The sequence below is a fragment of the Cydia amplana genome, chromosome 17, assembly GCF_948474715.1.
Source record: "Cydia amplana chromosome 17, ilCydAmpl1.1, whole genome shotgun sequence".
Taxonomy (NCBI): domain Eukaryota; kingdom Metazoa; phylum Arthropoda; class Insecta; order Lepidoptera; family Tortricidae; genus Cydia; species Cydia amplana.
Window position 1 is genome coordinate 9,936,372 of NC_086085.1, and position 23,686 is coordinate 9,960,057.

Here is a 23,686-nt window from a genome sequence, read left to right on the forward strand (position 1 = left end):
TGCGCTGACGTTGCGTCGAGCAGCAGCCATAGAGTTGACTATAGACGCTGACGCTCGGGAGACGCTAGCGTGGGGTCGCCCTTATAGGTCAAAACAAACGCCTCCTCTTCCTTCAGTCAATAGACGAATCAAGAAAAATCTGACATAAACCATCAAAAAATGACAAGTGAACCGGAAATGCAGAACGCCGCGCGCGCATTGATCTTATTCCTTTAGCTTACCAAGCACACAACTCCAACACAAACCAGATTAATTGTGACCGGGATCAGTGATAAGAACGCGTAAGCGGAGTTCAGTCTTCGGCTGGTTATTTAAGTCAGCAGTGGACAATACAATCGGAATTAAAGCCCGGACGTGCGGCGGCGCAACTGGGTCAGTTTATTTCTGCATTTGGCGGGAACCTGGCCGGAAGCGGCGCCATTGTAGATGCGCGGGAAGCCCGGGAAAACACGCGCCGGATTTCGGCCTAATGAAATCTTAGACGAACACAGTAGCGATGTGTCGTTTGTGACTTGCGACAGCGTGTAAGGATCGTCAAGTCGCTATTGTTATGGTTTGGGCAACCATTTCCGGCACTAAAAAGTTGCAATTTTTTTATTTTACTTTATCATACCTACCTATGACATTAGAGGTATACAGAATACAGATAAATCATAAATCTATCACCAGAGAATTAATCCACTTGATAGCTTCGTGGTTTAATTTTATCATGTCCACCGGGGGCCCTCCAGTACATCGAGTAGATGGGTACTCTTATTATTATCTGTATTTAAAAAGACAAAACAAAGGAAACAAATTAATTACACATGTCGAGCCCTCAACGCACTTTTCCAGGTAAGTAAACGTATCCGAGAGCTAATTCGGTTCCTTCCCGTAACTTCATCCAATCCAAGGAAATGTAGCGCTTTGGTTTTAAACTTACCTAATGTGCCTAAACGCAAGAATAAACAGGATACAGTGCATTTCTGCTGTTAGTTTATTTCTCTGACTCGTAAAATACGGATAGTAAAGAAATCAATTATTTGTTTTACTTATAGCTTTCATTCGAATTCCAAAGTACCTATTCTAACTTCCAGGGGCATAATGGAGTAAGTAATACATAAGCATCATATTCAGTTCATACGTTTTGATATTACGATACTTGATACAAAATGTCTTCAAGAGCGAAAGAGCGTATGACTAGGTAAATTCCCTTAAATCTAATACTTTTTGATAGGTACTTATGTGCTGGCATTTCTATCACCAACCGCTGGCGGCATTTACCTCAAACGTACTATAATAAGTTGGTCTCCCGGGTCTCCGAACTCATGAATAGTTGACCTCGAGTAGGTAGGTATAAGAGATAGCTTTAGAGAGCAAAAACTACTAAACTAACAGCCGGCTTTGGGTAAGATTTTATGACAACTGAATAAAAAATTACTACAAAATAAGCATAGACAATATAAAAACTATTTACATCTCGACAACGAGGTTACACTTATACTAGATGTTGAGAGATGTGCTCGCTAAACTACTGGAACAACAATGGGTGCAGAGGGCCTACCGCGAACCACATTCGACGTGTTGCCTCCCTCTCACACTTACGTACAAATTTACAAGTGCGACAGAGAGGCAACACGTCAAACGTGGTTCGCGGTAGGCCCTCTGGTATTATATGGGGGATGCGGGCGTTCGCAATAACATTCCGCGAAGGACCCTCAATTAAAATTAATTAGAGACAATTTAGCAATCTGTATTTATGAAACGGCCACTTGAAGATAAACGAGATTTATTAATTGTTCCAGTGATTTCAATCTATTTTGGACAAAGTGTGGGCTCCAATTAGTAACCATGGATTGCGTTGCCATGGAACAAGACAGAGATGTAGGTGCCTAAGTATCTAGGTACAGTGAACTGCAGAGTTAAGTGACCAAATAAGTGTAATATTAGTGCTACTTGATATTAAGTGTAGGTACATTCATTATCTTCTTTTATATAATACATCCGATAGAGGTTCGAACACTTCAGGTCCCGCGCGGACCTTAACACCAGTCTTTTTTACCCAAAGGATAAGAGTACAACCAAGAAACTGCCAGATAAATGTAACGCGTCAACTTCTTTATCTAACTGTATTACTCCCTGATACAAGTGTACATTAGTTTTCCTCCTAATTCGTTCGATCAGGGTCCCCGAACGCTACCCGTCCGTGACGCAGGTGCGCACACGCACCGTCCCGGGTTCCCACATTATCCCGCGCCGTGACACGACATCATGATAATTTTATGCCATCGATAGCCTCTAATGCACTAAAGTGCATATCATTATGCCTTGTTTAGTTACCACAAATTAATGTTAGGTTTATGTAGAGATTCATGAATTAATTTAATTAAAATTGTGTCTGACGATGCTTGGATGGAACTTTTAACGAGATATATAGTTTCACGGTATTGAATATAGAATTACGAGGGGTGTTCAAAATATTCTCGGTATGAGAATGAAAACAAACAAGTACGAAAAGTTTGATATTTTTATTTTTCAATATACTCCCCCCCTATGTTCATACACTTAAAAGATCGATCAATTTTTTTTTTTAATCCCTCGTAAAAATATTTTTATCTTTCGTGTAAAAATGCTCCTCCACTGCCGCCTTCAATGCTTCATCGTCAGAAAATTTATTTCCACGCAGATCCTTTTTAAGATTGGGGAGCAAAAAGAAGTCGCTGGGGGCTAAGTCCGGACTATACGGTGGGTGAGTAACAGTTTTAAACCCACATTCAACAATAGCTGCCTTGGCAATATGAGCAGTATGGACGGGGGCGTTGTCATGCAGAAGCAGAATACCTTTGGTTAACTTTCCTCGCCTCTTTTCTTTAATTACATCCTTTAATTGACGTAGAATGTTAGCGTAGTACTGTCCTGTGATATTTACACCTTTTTCTTTATAATCGATTAGTAATACTCCTTCACAATCCCAAAATATCGTGGTCATGAACTTGCCAGCTGAAGGGATGACCTTGAACTTCTTGGGATGAGCTGAACCCTTAATGTGCCACTGCATGGACTCTTGTTTACTCTCTGGGTCATAATGATGAACCCAGGTTTCATCTCCAGTAACTATTCTTTGCAGCACCTCATCAGGATTTTCACCGCACAGGTCAATAAAATCGGAACAACAAGCTACACGCATGTCTTTTTGAAGCCGAGTCAGCATTCGCGGAACCCATCTTGCACTTACTTTTGACATATTAAGATGGTCATGTATAATATCATGTACGGTACCAATAGAGAGATTGGTTACTTGTGCTATAGATTTTACCTTCACTCGACCGTCTTCCAATATAAGTTTTTCCACTTTATCAATATTTTCTTGTGAAGTAGCTACTACAGGCCGGCCAGGTCTAGGGTCATCTTCAATACTCTCCCTTCCGCGTTTAAACTCGCTTGACCACTTTTGAATGGTAGATAAAGAAGGAGCAGACTCACGGTAAACACAATCCATTTCCTCTTTTATGGTTTTTTGATTTTTACCCTGTTTTGTCAAGAATTTTATCACGCATCGATGTTCTAATTTAGTTAACATTGTCAATTCGCACATGATGTTCATGTTTGTTCAGCAATTGCAGAAAAACAAAAGACTATCTCGGTTCGAATTATACTTTTTTTTAATGTCAATGAATAAACCTTAGCGGCCAGTAACGAAAGAAATTTTAGAAGAGGTCGTAAGATATCAATACCGAGAATATTTTGAACGCCCCTCGTAGTTGAGTAAATTAAACTGTAGTTTGTTTTACGATCATGTAGTTACTAAGTATATTAAACATGTCCTATATTAAAGTGAGATAATAATCCTAAGAAAGGACATACCTATTTACCTACATATTACATGTCTTTAATATAAGGCTAATTAATACATATTAATATAATGTGGGCATGGGCAAACAGTAAACTTACTAATCTACTTATTAACGCTACCCTACAACATTTTATATTGTGTAGCTTAGATTAAAATAGAGCATTACGTGTAAAAAGTGAGAAAAAATACGATATAATATAACATGACAATCATGATTGTGGGACATTAAATTATATCTAAATTTACCAGGCCGACCCGTTAATAATCGTTTTCACTACACCTGTAATTATAATAGGTTCAAGCAAAGCAAACGGCTACAAATGCACGGTTAATTAATTCCAAGTGTCGGGGCTGATGGCGAGGTTTCGACAGCGGCGCGGGCGCACGCGAACCGCCAGTTTGACTCTATTACCCCGCTGAACCAAAAAGTCATATGTCCATATCTTATTTACATACTAAATTACCATAGCTGACCTGAGCTACACCTTATATCATTGAGATAAAGGGCACAGGTGGTCACTAAAGAGTAACCAAAGTGACTTACGGTTTTCTGAGTTTGATAGTTTCAAAAGAATTACGACCGCTCCCGTAAACGCTCTCCAGGTCATTTGTGGTCGCTACTGTTCGTTCTGGCGTAATGACCGCTTTTTGAAAAGGTATTACGCATTGAATGAACGTAAAGGGCCGGGTAAGCATGGCCATTGGCCAAACTGCCCTTAGCGAAAAAAACAATTTCCTTTTACTGGATTATTAACCTATATATAAATAGAGCTTTCACCAAATATTAAGCCTCAAATGCTTCATATTTCAAAAAAAAATGCAAAAAAAGAAAAATCATTTTTATTTTATTACAGCCAAAGTACGAATCCGATTTCTTTGTAATTTGGGTATGTTGTATATACAATTGCATCTCAATACATACTTGAGAATATTATGTATGTTCGGAAAAACGTCCATGAATTCAAGCTTAACAGTGATATCCATAACTATAACACTAGAAACAAACATAAACTTGCTGTGCCCGCCCACCGCCTCCGTAAGGTTAGTACGTCTTTCGTCGGGAACTGTACACGTTTTTATAACAAAGTTCCCACTGATATAGCGAATTTACCACTTAACAAATTTAAGTCACACATTAAGCGCTCCTTGTTGAGTAAGGCGTACTACACTGTAAATGATTTTATAGATGATAGAGATGCCTTTAAGCCGGCAGCTTGATTTCGATAGTATAATAAGAGTTAAATAAATATGTATTGTTTTTCTTTTTTTTCTTTTCATTGTAAATTAATCATGCTAGTGTCCAGTAGAATTGACACATGAGACCATCATGTTCTCGATTAATTATATTGTTTATATTGCTTAATTTAATTTTAATTTTTGACACTTGGAGACCTTATACATCTCTAAGTTTTAGTTTTAATTTTATTTTTATTTTATTTGTACATACTTATATTTTTAATGATTCCGACACTTAGAGACCTATACATCTCTAAGTCAATATAGGGCATTTAGCTTGGTAATTATGTGAAGATTTACCGTTTTTTTATGTAACATACAAGAACAAAATGTTGTGTCTCACAGTTATACGTTATTACAATTTAAATATTAATATGGCCCGGCAGCTTGAATATGTCATGCTCGCTTAAAAGTCTTTGCTTACGGTGGCGTTGTTGATCGGGTCGCCACTTTCCCGAATGAAGGTTGAGAGAGGCGATGGCTGAGATACGCGTCATACTCGTGAACGGGTGCTGTTTGTGGAGACTGGTCTATTTAAGCTAACACGAGCTATTATATTTAGTTACTCTATTTTTGAGGATAATTACATGGACACAGACACACATCATTCGGTTCTCGTATGCTATTTTATTTTTATTGTCATTTTCTTACTTAATGAATGTTTTAATTAGGTATACAGGATTTTGACTCTTGGAGACCCTATACATCTCTAAGGATAATTTGATTAACTACTATATATTTGTAATCTTTTAGTTATGATGACACTTAGAGACATTTACATCTCTAAATAATTTTAGATTATAGTTTTGTATCTTTGTGTTCTTTTTTTTCAATACTATTGTTATAGCGTTTTTTTTTTGTAATTCGACATTTAGAGACTTTATACATCTCTATGTAATACTTTAGTTTGATTTTATATTTGCGGCTTAGAAAGTTGTATTTTATAATTGTAGATGTGTTTTTTTTTGCTGTATGTAAATTCCATGTTGACGTGTAAAAGTGCCCTTGTGGCCTATTTGCTGAATAAATGTTGATGTTTGATGTTTGATGTTTGAATTAAGGTCGCTTTCTAAAAAAAAATATATTGAATTATCTCTTAAAATAATAGTAAAAAATTGTGATGAAAATTTTCAGAAAAATAAAAAAAATACGTGCGAGATAGCGACAGTTATCAAATTTACATATTTTATGTAGAATTTAATAATGTTTAACATATATTTTTTTCAAAAATTAATATCGGGATTAACAGTGTGAAAAACTCGAATTTGTAACATCCCATAATACTCTCTCTTCATACAAGCAAAGCTAAGTAGTCATAAACGAATGAAGTATAATATTGTGAACGCAGTCTTTACGAATTTGAATTTAGAATGTGACGTATTTTATTCATCAAAGGAACAGACATTTTTCAATCGTTAACGCTCTGTATAAAATTCGTGCCTATTTTCCTGTTCCCGCGCTTTTTAGGGTTCCGTACCCAAAGGGTAAAAACGGGACCCTATTACTAAAACTCCGCTGTCCGTCCGTCCGTCCGTCCGTCTGTCACCAGGCTGTATCTCACGAACCGTGATAGCTAGACAGTTGAAATTTTCACAGATTATGTATTTCTGTTGCCGCTATAACAACAAATAAAAACAGAATAAAATAAAGATTTAAGTGGGGCTCCCATACAACAAACGTGATCTTTGACCGAAGTTAAGCAACGTCGGGCGGGGTCAGTACTTGGATGGGTGACCGTTTTTTTGCTTGTTTTGCTCTATTTTTTGTTGATGGTGCGGAACCCTCCGTGCGCGAGTCCGACTCGCACTTGGCCGATTTTTTTTAAATCTCTGAATGCCGTTCGCCCTAGCCGCATACAGCCAGGGAGTTTAAGGTCCGCGCTCAGCAAAATAAGTCGCGTTCTAAATTCAAATTGCGTTGGGAATATAACTTTCTAGTATAACGTACTTACAAGTTATTTTGTATGAAGAGAAGGTATTATGGGATGTTACAAATTCGAGTTTTTCACACTGTTAATCCCGATTTTAATTTTTGAAAAAAATATATGTTAAACATTATTAAATTCTACATGAAATATGTAAATTTAATAACTGTCGCTATCTCGCATGTAATTTTTTTATTTTTCTGAAAATTTTCATTTCAATTTTTTACTATTATTTTAAGAGATAATTCAATATAATTTTTTTCAGAAAGCGACCTTAATTGTATATACAACATACCCAAATTACAAAGAAATCGGATTAGTACTTTGGCTGTAATAAAATAAAAATTATTTTTCTTTTTTTGCATTTTTTTTTTAAATCTGAAGCATTTGAGACTTAATATTTGGTGAAAGCACTACTTATATAGGTTAATAATCCAGTAAAAGGAAATTGTTTTTTTCGCTAAGGGCAGTTTGGCCATGCTTACCCGGCTATACCCTTTGGTGTTCTTAAAGCGGGACTTGGCTGCGTGTGCAGCAACGAGCAACTTAAACGTTGATTATCCGTAACAAAAGATAAATGTACCTACAACTGATACCTGTTTCTGGATAAATAAAACGTTTTTCTTGAGTTCCATATTTAGTAACAAAAATATGAATGTCACGTTACATTTATAATAACGTAAAAGAATAGGTATAATTTGGTAGTTCTATATGGTATTCATTCATCTTATTAAATTTTGCCGAAGTCATCCCATAAGCGCTCCGTGAAGAAAGTTTTGAACGGAGCACTAAAAAGTATATTGGGAGTTTAAAACAAGGCTTATATATGTCACCGTAAAATTGTAAACACTCGTCATTTATAATCTCGCTAGTTACATTATAAACTAACGGTAGGGAGATTATAATCTAACCTAACCTACGTTAGATTATAAACTAACGGGTTCACAATCTTACGGTGTCATATAATCAATATATATTATAAAAGAAAGTGTACAATGTGCGTGCCGCTAAAACTCAGAAATGAGCCCCGATACGATTGAGAAAGTTATATGGTGAGGTAGCCCTCTATCTCCCGTCCATGAAAAAGTTTCCCGTTTTTACCTGAAGCGTGTGCTTTTGAAGATATAAGGGCTGAAAGTTTAGCGCAGACCCAGTCCCAGAAGCAGTCATATTGTTATTGAATATTGAACCTTAACTTAATAGACGAAAGTTCAGAATTGATCGTGAAATATATACCTTCAAAAATTTGTACCTGGTGTGGTGTCTCGGGTCTCGGAGGCTAGACATTTCTAGAACAGTCCAGAACATTCGGGAGAATTCGAGAGCATTCCACAGCATTTCAGAATATTCTGGAATGTTTTCAAATGTTCGAGAACATCCTAGATCATTGTGGAACATTCCACAACACTTTCGATTGTTCTGGAATATTCTGGACCATTTGAAGCCTTTTTTTATAGGGTCCGAGCGGAGCTACATATTGGTAGGGGTATATAAAGCAAGATTCGTCGTGAAGTTCGAATGTTCGAGAACATCCCAGAATATTCGGGAATTTATAGCCTTTTTTTGTATTTCCATGAAGAAGATTCCCGTTTTTACCCGAAGGGCGGTGCTTTTGAAGATATAAGGGTAGATAATTTCGCCCTCTAGACATTTCTAGAACAGAGCATTTGAGAGCATTCCACAACATTTTAGAACATTCTGGAGTGTTGTCGAATGTTCGAGAACATCCCAGATCATTATGGAATATTCCAGAACACTCTCGAATGTTGTGAACTCTGCAATATTGGGTGCCATTCGATTTTTACAACTACCACACAATCACATGTCTACTCTCTGAGCGAAGCCGGGTACCTCAGCTAGTTATATTATATCAATATGTACCTACTCGTAGGTAACTTGTCATCTACTTAATACCAAAAAGTATTTCAGTATTTTAGACTGGTGAAAAAATATCTAATTCAAGGCGTTTCGCAATCCATCGCAAAATTTTACCAATTACAAATTAGAAGTTGGTGACAATGGAAATATCGTATCGAATTTTGAATGCTTTATTGTCAAGTATAGCCTGTTAACTGTGACCTCCTCGGCTTCCCGTCTTTGTTCATTTTGCTAGAAAATCTACCAACGGACTACTTAATCAATGCAACGGTTCGCTATATAAATCATATTAGAAGTTTTGCATGTACCTTATCTGAAATTAGTAAATTGATCTGCGATAGTCAATGACAAGTAAATTTATGTGTGAAAAACTAGTAACGATATACGGCGTTATTCATAAACGTCTGCTAAGTTAACCAGCTGATGATCATCGTTTGTCCCTCTCTATGGCATAACGACAGATAGGGACAATAGACGATCATCAACTGATTAAGTTAGCAGCCGTTTATGAATAACGCCATAGAGTTGACTAGAAATACAAGTAGAGGGTAAGTTCAAGAGGGTAAGAGCGGCAATCTAATGGCGCACTTTCCCCGATCAGCTATTAAAAGTGCGCCTATGTAGTTATAAAGGTTGTCCCAAAAAGGACGCAAGATTTGAAATTGATGAAAAACACATGTTTTTTTTTTCGTTATAATATATTTGTATATAAAATCTTGAAATACATAAAATAGGGTTATTTGTGGAATAATACGTCAGGCTAATGTCCTCCTATAGGCTTTGCTGGCACATACGCACTCTTTTGTCAAAATTTTCTATGACCAAGTTGCATAGATGCGGCTGGATTTCTCCAATGCAGCGTCGAATTTCCTCTTTTAAAGCATTAGTGGTTGTGGGCTTATTGGCCTATGCCAATAAGCAAGGCAGCCAGGCAGGACTTTAGACTTTAAGTAACCCCATAAAAAGAAGTCTAAAGGCGTTAAAATCGCAAGATCTAGAGGGCCAATTCTGATCACCGAATCGAGAGATCACACGACTAGGAAATGTTTCATGCAGTAATTGCATCGTTTCTCTGGCTGTGTGGCAAGTAGCCCCGTCTTGTTGAAACCACATTGCTTCCACATCGATATCCTCTAATTCGGCTAGAAAAAACCTTCTTATCATGTCGCGATATCGAGCTCCATTAACAGTAACTGCTTGACCGGCCTCATTTAGAAAAAAATATGGTCCAATAATGCCTCCAGCCCAAAATCCGCACCAAACAGTGACCCGTTCCACAAATAATCATATTTTATATATTTCAAGATTTTATATACAAATATATTATAACGAAAAAAAAATGTGTTTTTCATCAATTTCAAATCTTGCGTCCTTTTTGGGACACCCAGTAGTAGGTACATTCAGGGATCGGAACCGGTTTTTTGCAAAAACTTAGAAACAACCATATTTTTCGAATTATTTTATACTCGACATGTAGGACTCAGTTGTGTTTTTAGGTTACGACTTCGTATTATTAGATTGCCCAATTAGAAATGAAGTAATTAGCAAAGAACGAAAAAATACCGTTTCCGTTCCCATACAAAAAATACCGGTATCCGATCCCTGGGTACATTACCTCTTAAACTTTAACCTATATGCCTAACCTTAACTTTCTACTAGAAGGCGCGCTTGCTACTTAGATCTTAACTCCTTCCAGAAAGAAGTACACAGTAGTCGAGTAACATACTTTTCAAAAAGTATGTTATTCGACTCGTTACTCAAAATAATGTGTGAAAATCGTTAAGGTTAAAAATGTTAAAATCGATAAAGTTAACTAGAATATATGGTTTACAATTTACATAATGACTGTGAACAAACCCGCCTAAGAAATATGGATGAACAACGGTAACAGTTAAAGGCAATTAAATATCGTTAATGTTACCGGTAAGTAGTTAACCTGGACACAACGATTAACACTTAGCTCATTAACAATTAATCAAAAGTCCGTTTTAAGCCGAGTGCTCACGCCCCTGCCACGCCTCGAGCTGTTTACCGCTCTAAATTACACTGACGAGGGCTTCAGTACGATCAGCATCCTATTTATGCATGAACATTTTCTTCCACGGGACAGGCATTACCTAGTGTGGAGATCAGTAAAAAGTTAACACGTAAAAAGTCACAGAACAATTTTTATTTAATATTTTACATTTTGTCTCAACTCAGAGTTTCGTAAATAAAGCTGTACTGCCCGTACTACAAATTTTAAAAATATGATATTGATACGTTTTCCATGCTTGCATTCATTTACTTATTGGTCAGAGAGGAGGTTATTTAAGATTGAGATCATATCAATATGTATATATGTACTTACCTATTTTTTAACCAGCTAACATTTTGTAAGGAGTTAGACGAAGATAAATACTAATGTAATTTAATAAATATTGATGGAATTATTACTATCTAATAATAGCAATTAAATATTCACACTTAAACGGGATTTGGGATCGGTGCAGTATTCTGATACCTATTCCATAACTCTTTGCCGCACATCAATCACCTCATTCCGGTCCATACGAGTAGTCCCCCACAAGTCCATCCGACATTCAAGGAAACTAAACACCCGCAAAAAAAATACAACTTGGGTTGTATCGAAAAGCTACATATTCTACCAAGTGTTTTTATATCCTTGATTGGCCTTAGCGTCTATTGCAGACGATTTATGGTGTAAAACCGGAGAAATATCCTATCACCCCGCCTGGGACGGAATTAAGGACACGCAGGGATGCCCAGCACCTGCATTACCCTCTCGGCTTCACTGTCTTATCCCACAGGAAAGGCGAGCCAATACGTGTGGAGACAGGTCGGCTGCAGGAATCTGCCGCTTATTTCAGGTTGGATCCTACTCGCGCCTTACGGAAACTCCATTCCGGGTTTTATTTTAAAGTATCCTTCTCCTAGATGGATTGTAAACCAATGCTAAGAGGAACATCTCCCCTGTAACGAAATACCTTCTTGCTTCGTTTGTGGACTTAGTCGCCTCGTACGACACCCTTATCCTATGTGAGGGTTGGCGCTATTCTAAAGCCGGCCACCACACGGCATCCTTAGATACTGAAAATTACAATCAGATTGCCAAAAAAATATTACCTACACCGATTTGTCATTTTAATACTAAAATTGGTCCTTATACTCCTTATGTAGGATGTTTAGGTAGGAAAGCGGACAAATGGATTGTCATTTTAGTATAGGGAAAAGAGCTCACATACATACGAGTATTTGTTCCGATTGTAAAGCCACTCCCACCAATTCCTCACCAGTCTTATTCTATTTGAAGTAATTTCACGAAGAGCGATGTGGACCATCAAACATTGTAATTAGTGATATTTTATCATTACGTGCGCCGTAACACCTTAACGATAACGGTAAATAGCCATTGTTCAAACGATTTGCGGAACTTCTAAACGTTGTTTATGATTAACGATGCTATTAAGACTATTATGGTGCTACGATATTTCTTCGTACCAAAATTCGCAATAGAATATTTAAGGATAAAGTTGATTTGTTACATACTTAAGCACTTACCTACAGAAGATAAATATAGAGCTGAGATGATAAACCGAAACTGAGGAATAAAGGAAATTGATGCAGTCTCCATTTAAGTCTTTATGCAGAAAAAAAAACCGTATCTAGAAATTATTGCATTTTCTTAATGGCTTACTCTTTTATAATATAACATACCTATTTGGAAAAATGCTATATTGAGATTTGGAAAATGATATATTTTCATCTCTTAAATGTTAAGCGTATTATTTTTCCATAAAAATATATTTTTCATTACTTTAAGCTAGGTATAGTTCCTAGCTTCTATCTTGGATGAATATAAAAATGTCCCTCATTGCTGAAATATACCTGATAAACGATAACTGCTTTTATTATTAATCCTAAAACTAAGTAAACAATACGAGTAATACATATTATATCTCGGAATTCTCTCAAATTTAAAGCATAAATATCTTCTGGCACAAAATCAGCAATAAAATTGCCTTAGTTTTTCTCCACGGAACAAATTGCCGGCCATGTCCTCGAAGGTAAAAGAGCAACTAATGATTGAACAACTTTTAAAAACCTTTGGCGATAAAAGCCCACTAATTGGGTTACCAAGTGACCGCCGGAGGCAGATTCAATAAACCGGGACAAAAATTAGATTCCTCCGCCGTGCTGCGGATGTTTCCTCTTTGATGTGGCTTTATTAGATTCACCTCTTTCCCTGGTTCACCAGGGGCTTTTTTAATAAATATTTTATAAGTAGTTTATTAAAATTCTGCTAATAGTCAATGGCATTAATAGATTTAATTTTGTATCAATTAATAGCCTGTAACAGTGTAGAGTGAGATTTCCGATATTCACAAGTGTGTTTTGGTTGTTATTTTTTTCGTTGTTGCCGAGCGAAGAGAAGGTTTCCAATTTTATTCAGCTTGGGCAAAAATCGTTTCAGTTTTTAGTATTTTTTCAAAATGGTGGAACCATGGAGGTTCTTGTAGAAATTTTATTAAAAGAATGATTAATTGCTCATTATTTATAACGAATCTAAACTGATCTGATGGATTGGAAAATTAATACATTTACAAAGTTCACCTTTGAGCTTCATTATAGGACCAGATAAAATAATTCGATTAGAAACAAAACGGAACCTGTATTTACCTATCTGATAGGGGGTGGGTTATTTGACAAATGTAAAGTTATAATATACCTACATAATATAGGTACCTATCCCAACATTCCCAACCTTATCACAGATTATACCTTATCTGAACTTCTGAAGGCAAACGTATGAAGTAAAATAAAAGCTTGGAAAAGTTGTAAACAACTTATAAATGCACAGGAAGTGAAGTGCAATTATTTACATCCGTTATCTGCGTTATCATGACGAAATTTTGAACACGATTTCCATATGCGTCCTGATTTTTTGTAAAATCATAAAAATAACAGACTTTTATCAATTGAATTAGTCTAATTAGGATTTAACCGATCTTAAAAAGTTTCCCAATAACGGGCTTGTGGCTATGTGTGCGTACACGGAACACGTTTGTTGCGTGTGTGCGTGCAGGATCAGTGGCCGGTCGGCGCTGGCGCACCTGCCGCGCGGTTCCCACGGCCGCCCCCGCACCCCCGCGCCACCCCGTGACGTCACTCGCGCAAACTATGCGCCACCGATATTAGATGCTATCTGGCTTTGCTTCACATACTTACCTGGCTATTAAAAACGAATGACAGTTATCAATATCATTCTTTAGTATAGTACCTATAGGTACATCATTATAATTAATTTTTCTAACCACTTCCAAATGTGTAACTGGGATTACCTAATGCCTGCAAAGGTAAGTGCCAGGAAATAGCCGAAATAGGTAGGTATATTGTTAACGTAAGAGCAATAATGCGTCATTAGCAAATGTCTCTCCTACATGTCTTATTTTAGGATACTATAGCTATAGCGTCAAGTGCTAGTAGCTCTTATTCTTTGGGGTGAAATAATGCATGGAAGAAATCTTTTTTAGCAGTCAGATCACCTTTTCTACTCTTTGATTTTCATTTTCATTTATTAATATGTGCTAGGCATTTATACAATAATACACGTATTATTTCGCTCAGACTATTTAGTTTATTTTATTTTGCCAAGGTTCTAAATAATGATAAATTCAATAAAATCATTCAAGTGTCGCCCTCTTAACTCAGCGGACTGAACTACATCGCACATCGCCACCTACCGTAACGCTTGGGAACTACAACGCCAACTCTGTCTTCATACCCGACTCTTCAAATGACCCGACGTTCGGTAGGTGGCGCTAGTAATACCAAAGTTGTATGAAAAAAAACAAAAACAAAAGCGTAGGCGCACGTTTGCTTACAAACCTTGTTTTTATGTCTCCGAGAAACAGGCATGTTGATTTAGGATTCTATTTCTGTTCCTACCATTTACATAGTAATAAGAAGAGCTATTGAGTATGATTTTTTAATATTATGTATGTAATAAAGTTAGGGTCTCCATGTTAATAAAAAAACATTCATAATGAAAATAATTGGATGTTTTCTTTATATCGGCCATAATTTTATTTTAATTATTTTACACAGAGCAGTGTTGTTATGTTGTTCTTTATAGTTTCAGAAAATTTTAACAATTCCCGTTCAAATATCAACCGTATAGTTAGGCAATAAGATAAAAAATGTAATGCAGTTTTTGCAAGTTGTGGTCGTTTCGGTAGATTTTAGGTATACGTTCGTTACCGCAAGTTGGCAGGCTTTCAAACGTCTTTAGAGTATCATAACGAGTCGGCTACAGATTTATTGGCTAATAAATCATAAAGGTCCCAAACTCCAGCGCAATGTGCGAATATTCTGGTTTGGTGAAATTCTCTCTTGGACAGAAGTGCAAGCAAATGAGAACATTTGCTTCCTCAGTCATGACTTCAAATCCTTGGTGCACCAGTGTAGGTGTGCGTACCTAACCTCGATATTGCTAAAATAGTAGAGGTATTTTTTAATGATATAGGAGGCAGTGGGCAATCGCCTGATGGGAAGCAAAGTGAAAATGCCCATATTAATGCCAATTAAAAGTTCTACATAGGTACAAACTTTCTACTCGTTAGGTATATTTGCTTTGTATTAGAATTTCTGGCAACAAAAATAAAACCAGACAGATACAACTGTCTCAACTCGTATCGTGTCGTGTTATTATAAACTAGCTTCCGTCCGCAAGTTCGTCTGATTTATAAAAACTATCCCATGACCTTTCCGTGGCGTCAAAGTCCTCAAACTATCTTCATAGTTCATACCAAGTTTCATCTCAATCGGTTCAGCGGTTTAAGTGTGAAGAGGTAGCAGACAGACAGACAAAGTTACTTTCGCATTTATAATATTAGTATATATAGGGAATATAGGGATGAATGAAAAATATTTAATACAGATGGATAAAATAAAAGATACAGTTTTCAAGTCCGTCCGAGCGATCATAAAGGAATAAAAAAACCGGCCAAGTGCGAGTCGGACTCGCGCACGGAGGGTTCCGCACCATCAACAAAAAATAGAGCAAAACAAGCAAAAAAAAAACAACCAAAAAAAACGGTCACCCATCCAAGTACTGACCCCGCCCGACGTTGCTTAACTTCGGTCAAAAATCACGTTTGTTGTATGGGAGCCCCACTTAAATCTTTATTTTATTCTGTTTTTAGTATTTGTTGTTATAGCGGCAACAGAAATACATCATCTGTGAAAATTTCAACTGTCTAGCTATCACGGTTCGTGAGATACAGCCTGGTGACAGATGGACGGACGGACGGACGGACGGACGGACGGACGGATGGACGGACGGACGGACAGCGGAGTCTTAGTAATAGGGTCCCGTTTTTACCCTTTGGGTACGGAACCCTAAAAACCGCCGTTGATCCTACCACACATAATATATGTATGTGCGGTATATGCTGGCCCGATTTGTATGCAAACTACACAGTAGCAGGAGAGGTGCCGAGCAGCCCATTAAGTTACGCGTACGCGTCGCAAGCTGCGCTAAGCAGAAATGCAGTAACTACATCTGGAAAATCATTCAAATTTAGACCTTATTTTATTCTCAATAGTGTTCACACTTCACACTCAAAGGGTTTTTCAGTTGTAGTTATGAGAGATATGCTTAGCGCGACTGCGAGACGCGCCGCGCATATAATGCACACAATATAAATATACAATCACAATATTCACAATATAAACCTTATTACAATGTCATAAAGTCGAATAAAGCGTACTTAAATTATTCGTTTGCATCAACCATCCGACGTTAACGTCAAATTAATAAATTTTTACTGGCTTTTTGTTTGCTTTATTCAGTAAATCGTCAATAAAAAAACTATAAAAATACTGAATTTAAAAAGGTCCTTTACCTGTCGATGTCGTTACGACGTGCGGATATTATTTATAAGTTTGGATTAACTTATTACTTACGCTGTATTATAAATCATGTAAAGTCGGTAATTTTATTGATTAATGGCGACTTATACTATCTTGTATATAAGTTATAACTGTATAACTTATCTTAGGCGGTTGGAAAAGAAGTTGCGTGATGATTTTCTAGAAGAAAAAGGTTATTATTCAAAACAACTTCATGCAGCCAGCCAGGAAGCGATTCGGAAATGGGAAATGGGGAAATGAGATTTTAAATATGAATTTGATTTCAAGTACTTACATACTACATATTAATATCTAGCTCGCATAAGTTGTATGTTTGCTGAAGTTGAATTTGCTGATTTGTAATTACTTACCTACTATTCGATTATTCCTACTATACATACATTCTGTATGGTAATTATTCAGGTATCTACATACATCTAAACGTAATTTTTAGTATAGGTTCATACATATAAACGTATGTATTTAGTTTCAGCCGTTTCAGGTAAGTTCATAATCATAAATGTGATTATTAATATGTATAGGTACTGTTAATGTTATCGCCTTTTTATATTTTTATGATCAAACTATGTATAAACATACCCAATAACGACAAGATTATTTTATCTGAACAATCTTATCAAGCAAGTTCTAAGTATTTATTTATAGCAACCAAACTGAACGTGTATTTATCTCAATTTAGTAGGTATCTAAGCTTTCTAAGTTTTGCCTACCTGCAATACCTACTTACTGCCCTTACTGCACACCATCTAAATTTAACGCATTTTTACAGGTTATCTAGACATCTCTTTGATCTAGGATAGGATAGCTTCTGGCGTTACTAAGAAATAATGGAACGGCTATTCTGGTCAACTAGTGAAACAACATGTCCGCCGACTGGTCGAGCCGCGGTACTAGGCGCGCAGAGTCCTCGAGAGCTTTCGCCGTCCATTCAGTCCAGATGAATGAACCTCCTTTGTGTGCGTGTAACTATACATACAGCAGTCGGCGCTGTGTGCCGAGCCCAACACGTGTTCGTGAGCCATGCCTCAGGGCAGTTATGAGAATTTTCTTGTATCAACATAGGCTAAGACAGAAATAGTTAGCTTTGTATTTGCCAATCTGATCTTGAAGTGAACCTCAGCTAATAAATGTGCAAAGTCAAGTCTTCCCGTGGGAATTCGAATAGATATGAATTGCTAAAATAAGGGACGGTTAATTAAAGCGATCTGCTAACATTGATTGAAGATACGCCATCTGACACACAAGTGGTTAAGGGTCTACACATGTGTCATGGAGACATAAAATAAAGTTAAATAAACATTAGCTCTCGGCGGACAGTTTGGGCTCTATTTAGTTAAACATAAAGTTTAAAATCTGTTAATAAGTGATAAAAAGCAGGTGACATACGAAACTTGGTTTCCACTCGATGGAGCGTAAAAAACTGCTTACCCAGCCATTAGTAGTGTACTGTTACCCCACAAAATGTCAATTTCTGTCTGGATATAATAATAATATGTAGTAAAAAGATTTTTGTTTTATTGTATGATCGTTCATTTATTTAATGAAGAATGAAGTGTTTCGTAAAATATGTTCTGTAGGTAGAGGTAATGACGATTTGACGAAGACTTTCACGACGAAGTGTGATGCGTTTGGGCGAATATCTAAGTTCCTAACACTACCATAATTTTTCATATAGAATAAATCGTAATAGGTATTTAAATAAAATAAAAACGCTTTTATTCTACCACAAATTGGAATTACTCTAACATTGCTTTAATAACTAATTTATTTATTTCACATGTTGTCATTTGATTAAAATTGAAATAAGTAAATGAGAAAAAAATACACATCGAAACGAGATATTTAATCAACTAAGTAATAAATGAATGAATAAATTGTGAGAACAATAATAATAATAAGTTAAGATCATTGATTTGTGGAAATAAATTAGGTACCACGTAGGTAGGTATACTAGGTATTACGTATTAAAATGTCACAAACAAAGCGCCTATAATGAACTGAAGATGTAACTATTTAAACTTTGCTTAATAAACTAACAAATAGTATTTGAACAGCTTCAATCAAATAAGGAGTTATCTTGTACTTCTTGTAAAATAATTACACTTGTAAGATATAATTATATAAGTCTTACAAAACAAACTCAATGCCATATCGTTGATACATCTGACGCAACAAAGATAATCCCACAAAGGTGCGTCGCATCAATGGCCGTACATAATCGATTGAATGAATGTTATGAATGATCCACGATAATGTTCGTTAATCAAAATATCACAAGCAGCCATAACACATAGTGCATGTTTGTGTAGTGCAATGTAATGTAATTGTAGTAGTTTATGAAAAGCAGTAGTTTTGGCAACATCCTGCGCGCGGTGCAACACGCCGAGGAAGTGGACACCGCAACATCCTCTCGAGAACACCTATCGAGTTCTCAGGAATGTCTACTGTTATATCTCTCACTTTTTGATACTGGTTCGTTGGTTGGAAATCGCAGTACCGTAAAATGTGCCTATAGACTTTGCTCTAAATTTGGGCCTACGACAGTTCATATTTTTGCTTTTATTTCTCCGTTTGCCATACCCTACCATGTATCTATTTCGCCAATAGATGCATTAAATATTTCGTCATCATGTCTGACACAGAACTGGTTCTAACATGATGACGAATCGTCTCGTCTTCTGATCATATATTCACCATCTAACTGAAAACTCTCGCGCTTTGTACACATATTTAATTACACAAACGGGTCTAACGCGATATAATTTCATTGTTTTTACCTTTAATTCCGACGTTTCAGCTGAGTTGCACCAGCTGTGGTCACGGAAAGACCAATGAAATTATATCGCGTTAGACCCGTTTGTGTAATTAAATATCTAACTGAAAGTTAAAAAAAGCGCAATATTTTAGTGATAATAATATATGTATGTAGGTATGTCAATCAAAATAGTAGCAACGAGTAGGCGGCATTCTCACAGCTCTGCATATGTTAGCATGTAATTGATCTCAACAATCATTTGGCACATAAACTTTGTCGGTACATTTATACCTACATATCTACGTTCAACATGACTCATGACGAGATAGCGACAAATTGGTAGCGTTGTCTATGATACGCATGTGCCAAGTGGTACTTGTAGCTGATAATGCAATTTATAAATTTTAGACTATATGTATATGCAATGTGGTTGTGTTTAGATGCGATAGGAGGACGTCAACAGCTAATAGTGAGAGACTCGTATCGTAATATATAGCAGAAATCTTTAACAACTCAAAGAATATAACTTACCAAAGTAAGTTAATATAGACAGCTCTCTCAGTCATTGTTACAAGAAATGTATTGTAAACTGTGTATTGTATGAGGTATCGTATTGTATTTTAAATGGCAAGTACGATACGAATGGGCCACACAAATAAACGATAATACTGTAAAAACAATTGTTAACGTTGTCTCTAACGGTTCAAGAACTTACATGCAATATTCGATACATTGCTAAACTACAGAAGGCCTACCGCGAAAACCGAAATTCGCAAATTGCGGGGATCTTTCGCCTTTACTCCAATGAAGGCGTAATTAGAGTGGCAGAGAAAGACGCCCGCAATTTGCGAACTTCGATTTTCGCGGTTAAAGCCCAGAGTACCTACAATGAATTCAGTCGATCGACCAAATACTGCAAAGTAACGAAAATCGTATGCAATTAAGTTCTTGAACCGTCTAAATGGGGCTTTAGTTAGATTTTATTTTCAAGTGAATGCTCAAAACACAAAATGTCCATGCTCATGTTCAAAATACAATCAAGTCATGCCGTAAGGCATTTTTAGTGTGAATTTCATGTAGAGTACACCGTCGAGGGTGGCATAATCTCACTAGTCAGCTAAATGTTCTAAAGCTTTTTAATTACGCTGCGCACGCGGCGGGACGGAGCCCGTTCATTCAGAACGATTGTATCCAGTTACGTTCATTCATTCACGAGTATGGAGGTAGTGTTTGTAAGTATGGTTACGTTGTTTTGAAGTGAGCTTATTGAAATCGGGTAAAAAAAAATTAGATGGAAAAAAAGAGAAACCGTTGACGATAACATAATCCTGAAGTCAGAACTAAATAATTAGCCCTGATACCAGCAGGAATATGAGAGGGGAAAAATGTAGGTACTAATGTGTTTTCGAGACTGATATTAGTCATGTGATTTTTTTGTTTTGAATTCGCTACACAATACGCAATAAAATTTCATGTCAAAGCCATTGTAAGCAATTAACTCAACTTTTTAGCGTCTTTCTCATGTAGGTCCTTTGTCGCCGCTTGGGCCCCATGTTTTGGTGCATGTTAGTAAAACAAACGATGCATGATCCGCTCCCACGTGGAACATACAGACAGTTGTAGGAACAATGGGCCCGTATGCGGCGGCCACCCCGGCGCGAGCCTTCAGACACGTTTCGAGCGGTTCACTACCCTCGTTACATCGACTGATTACAATTAACACATCGAGTTCAACCGACGTGTGCATTTTGCACTAGCTAAATCTCACGTCTTAGGATTTCGAGTGATTTAAAATAAGATACGAGTTCAACGCAATAAGCCCCAAAAATCAGAAATTCTGACATTCCCGTCATCGCGTTTCGGCTTTAGGTATATTTATATTTAAAGAGGAAACCATGAAAGCATTTGAAAGCTAGTCGTTCTAGTTTAAGAAGGCAGCGCACGGCCGGTGTTTTAGGAGATTATTGGGGGAGGCCTTTGTCCAGCAATGAACGTCTTTCGGTTATTATTACGGATGATACACATTTGAGACTTTGCCAACCCTACCTGCATGTCAAGCTATAAACTATAGCACGTAAGCGATCAGTTATGAAAACAGCGGCTGATGCTGCACTAACGAGGATGCGCCGTATTATCCTATTCGGCTTCACCTATTTGCTAATCATCTAGCCCCGTGGCCGCGTAACGATCGATTATCGCTGTGTATCGCACTGGATAATCAGGCATGTTGAATTCAAGTGCAACAATAGCCAGGATTTGAAATATTTGGGATGTTATTTGGGTTTATAATCTCAGGAACGGTATTCGCTTCTTTCCGTGATTAGAAGACTATCCCAATATCGTGGAATTGGTAATCTGGAGCGTAGGCAGGCTCCCCCCTCCTCCCCACCCGCAAAGGGGGGCAACTGCCACCTGGAGTTTAAATTTTACATGCAATATCAACTTGCCTTCTCCCCCCTAGTATTTATATTCCTCCAATCCCTCTTGTGTAAGGGAGTGGGTAGGCGTTTTTTGGGGTCCTAGTCGATACCCCTGGATTGGAAACCCTAGGATCCCTAGATAGTTTATTAACGCAGATATGGATATACCTATAGCACAAATTGAAACACTGCAAAACGGCACCAAGATTCACGCCTTCCGAGCGATTATTCAAAGCTGTCGGAATTCAAAATCCGACTCGCTGATCTTCGGATACTGGGCAATTGGTGTTTCCTAGCGCTCAGGGCGGCTAAGTTGGCTTCGCCGGACGCAAGTCGTTTGTTTCCGTTGCACCACAACTAGCCACTCGTAAGCCTTATGGCAACAAGATAAGGTCTACGTCTGGTCAACTGTGGGTGTTAGTACAACTGCCACTGATTTACGCCGGGGTCGGTGATTGAGTAATGGCCAACCTTCAGCCGTGTTAGGGGAAATTTGTATGAATTTGTCTACACTATTATATAAGCCATGCTCGCATGGCAAAGGAACCAGTAAGGAAGTTAATCTTGCTAGTGTTAAGGGATGCATAGTGGATGCATACTTAATTAGACTGTAAGAAGTATGTAGTTGTAAAAAGTGTTATAATTTATAATTTCTTTTAGTTTGGCATTTGTTGAAGTACATACGACTGTCATCTTGGTTAGCCTTCACTTCAGGTGCTTCGAGACAACACCAGTGGTCCGCGGACCAGCGTTAACGAGTCTGACTTAAGGCTACGACTTACCTAATGACGCCTCCGGGTCGGACAGGTCCGAGAGCGAAGGCACCTTCTGCATGGCTCGCGGCTCCTCGTTCTCCGGCGGTTCGCTCTTGATGCCCTCCACCGCGCCGCCGCCCTCATCGCACTGGAAAAACAATAGAACGTTAGAACGGTGATTGGATAAGAACAACGCATGGACGAAAATCGTTAAACACATTTTAGTTAGTTCAGTACGACAGGGCGCAGCAATACGTAGAAATGTGATGCGAATATGTCTAGCGTGTCTAATCTATAGCTGCGTCCCTGGCATCAGTTACTGCACTAAGTAAGGTTTGGGAAGCGGTTAAGTCCGTGTGATCTTCTGGAATAAAACCCAGCACCATTAGTACAATTGTGAAAAAATTACCGACTGTGTAGATCTTCTACACCAATAAACTTTATATTTCTAAGAGTCATTTTGATTTCTTGGGCATCTCATTTATTAGTCAGTCAGTCAAAAGTCACTAAGTACTATCAAAAAATTAAAGTAACAATGCACTTTATTACACTTGTAACACGGTTTATTTGTCCAATAATTTCAATGGTGTTAGTTAGTGACTTTTACTTGTCACCCGACGAAATACAAGAGTAGTTTTTTTCCTGAATTGCAAAAGTTTATAAAAAACAAACAATCAGGGATACAGAACCGACGACTAATTACTTGGGGTCAATAATAAATATTTAAGTTCGCCGACATTGAAACGATTATACCGAACCGGCCTTGACACCTCATTTGACATTTGAGTTTTGATGGTTTCTAAGAAAGGTGCGTGCAAAGACGGTGACGTCATGTCATTCAGACCCTTGTGCTGAAGAATTAGAATTATTTAGGTCACAGGTGGGTGTATAATTTAAAACTAAAACCGACGAAATGACCAGGTATGATGAAACGTGCGTTATTGGAGTATC

The 23,686-nt window shown here is 37.4% G+C and overlaps 1 protein-coding gene across 2 annotated transcripts in view; it reads right to left on the reverse strand.

The window, feature by feature from the left end:
• The window catches only part of LOC134655904 (ETS-like protein pointed), a 180,006-nt gene that overhangs the window by 103,376 nt on the left and 52,944 nt on the right, over nucleotides 1-23,686 (reverse strand). For both annotated transcript variants that reach the window (XM_063511403.1, XM_063511402.1), the window contains exon 3: nucleotides 22,763-22,883. In XM_063511403.1, the coding sequence (XP_063367473.1) occupies nucleotides 22,763-22,883 (121 nt within the window). The remainder of the gene's footprint in view (nucleotides 1-22,762; nucleotides 22,884-23,686) is intronic.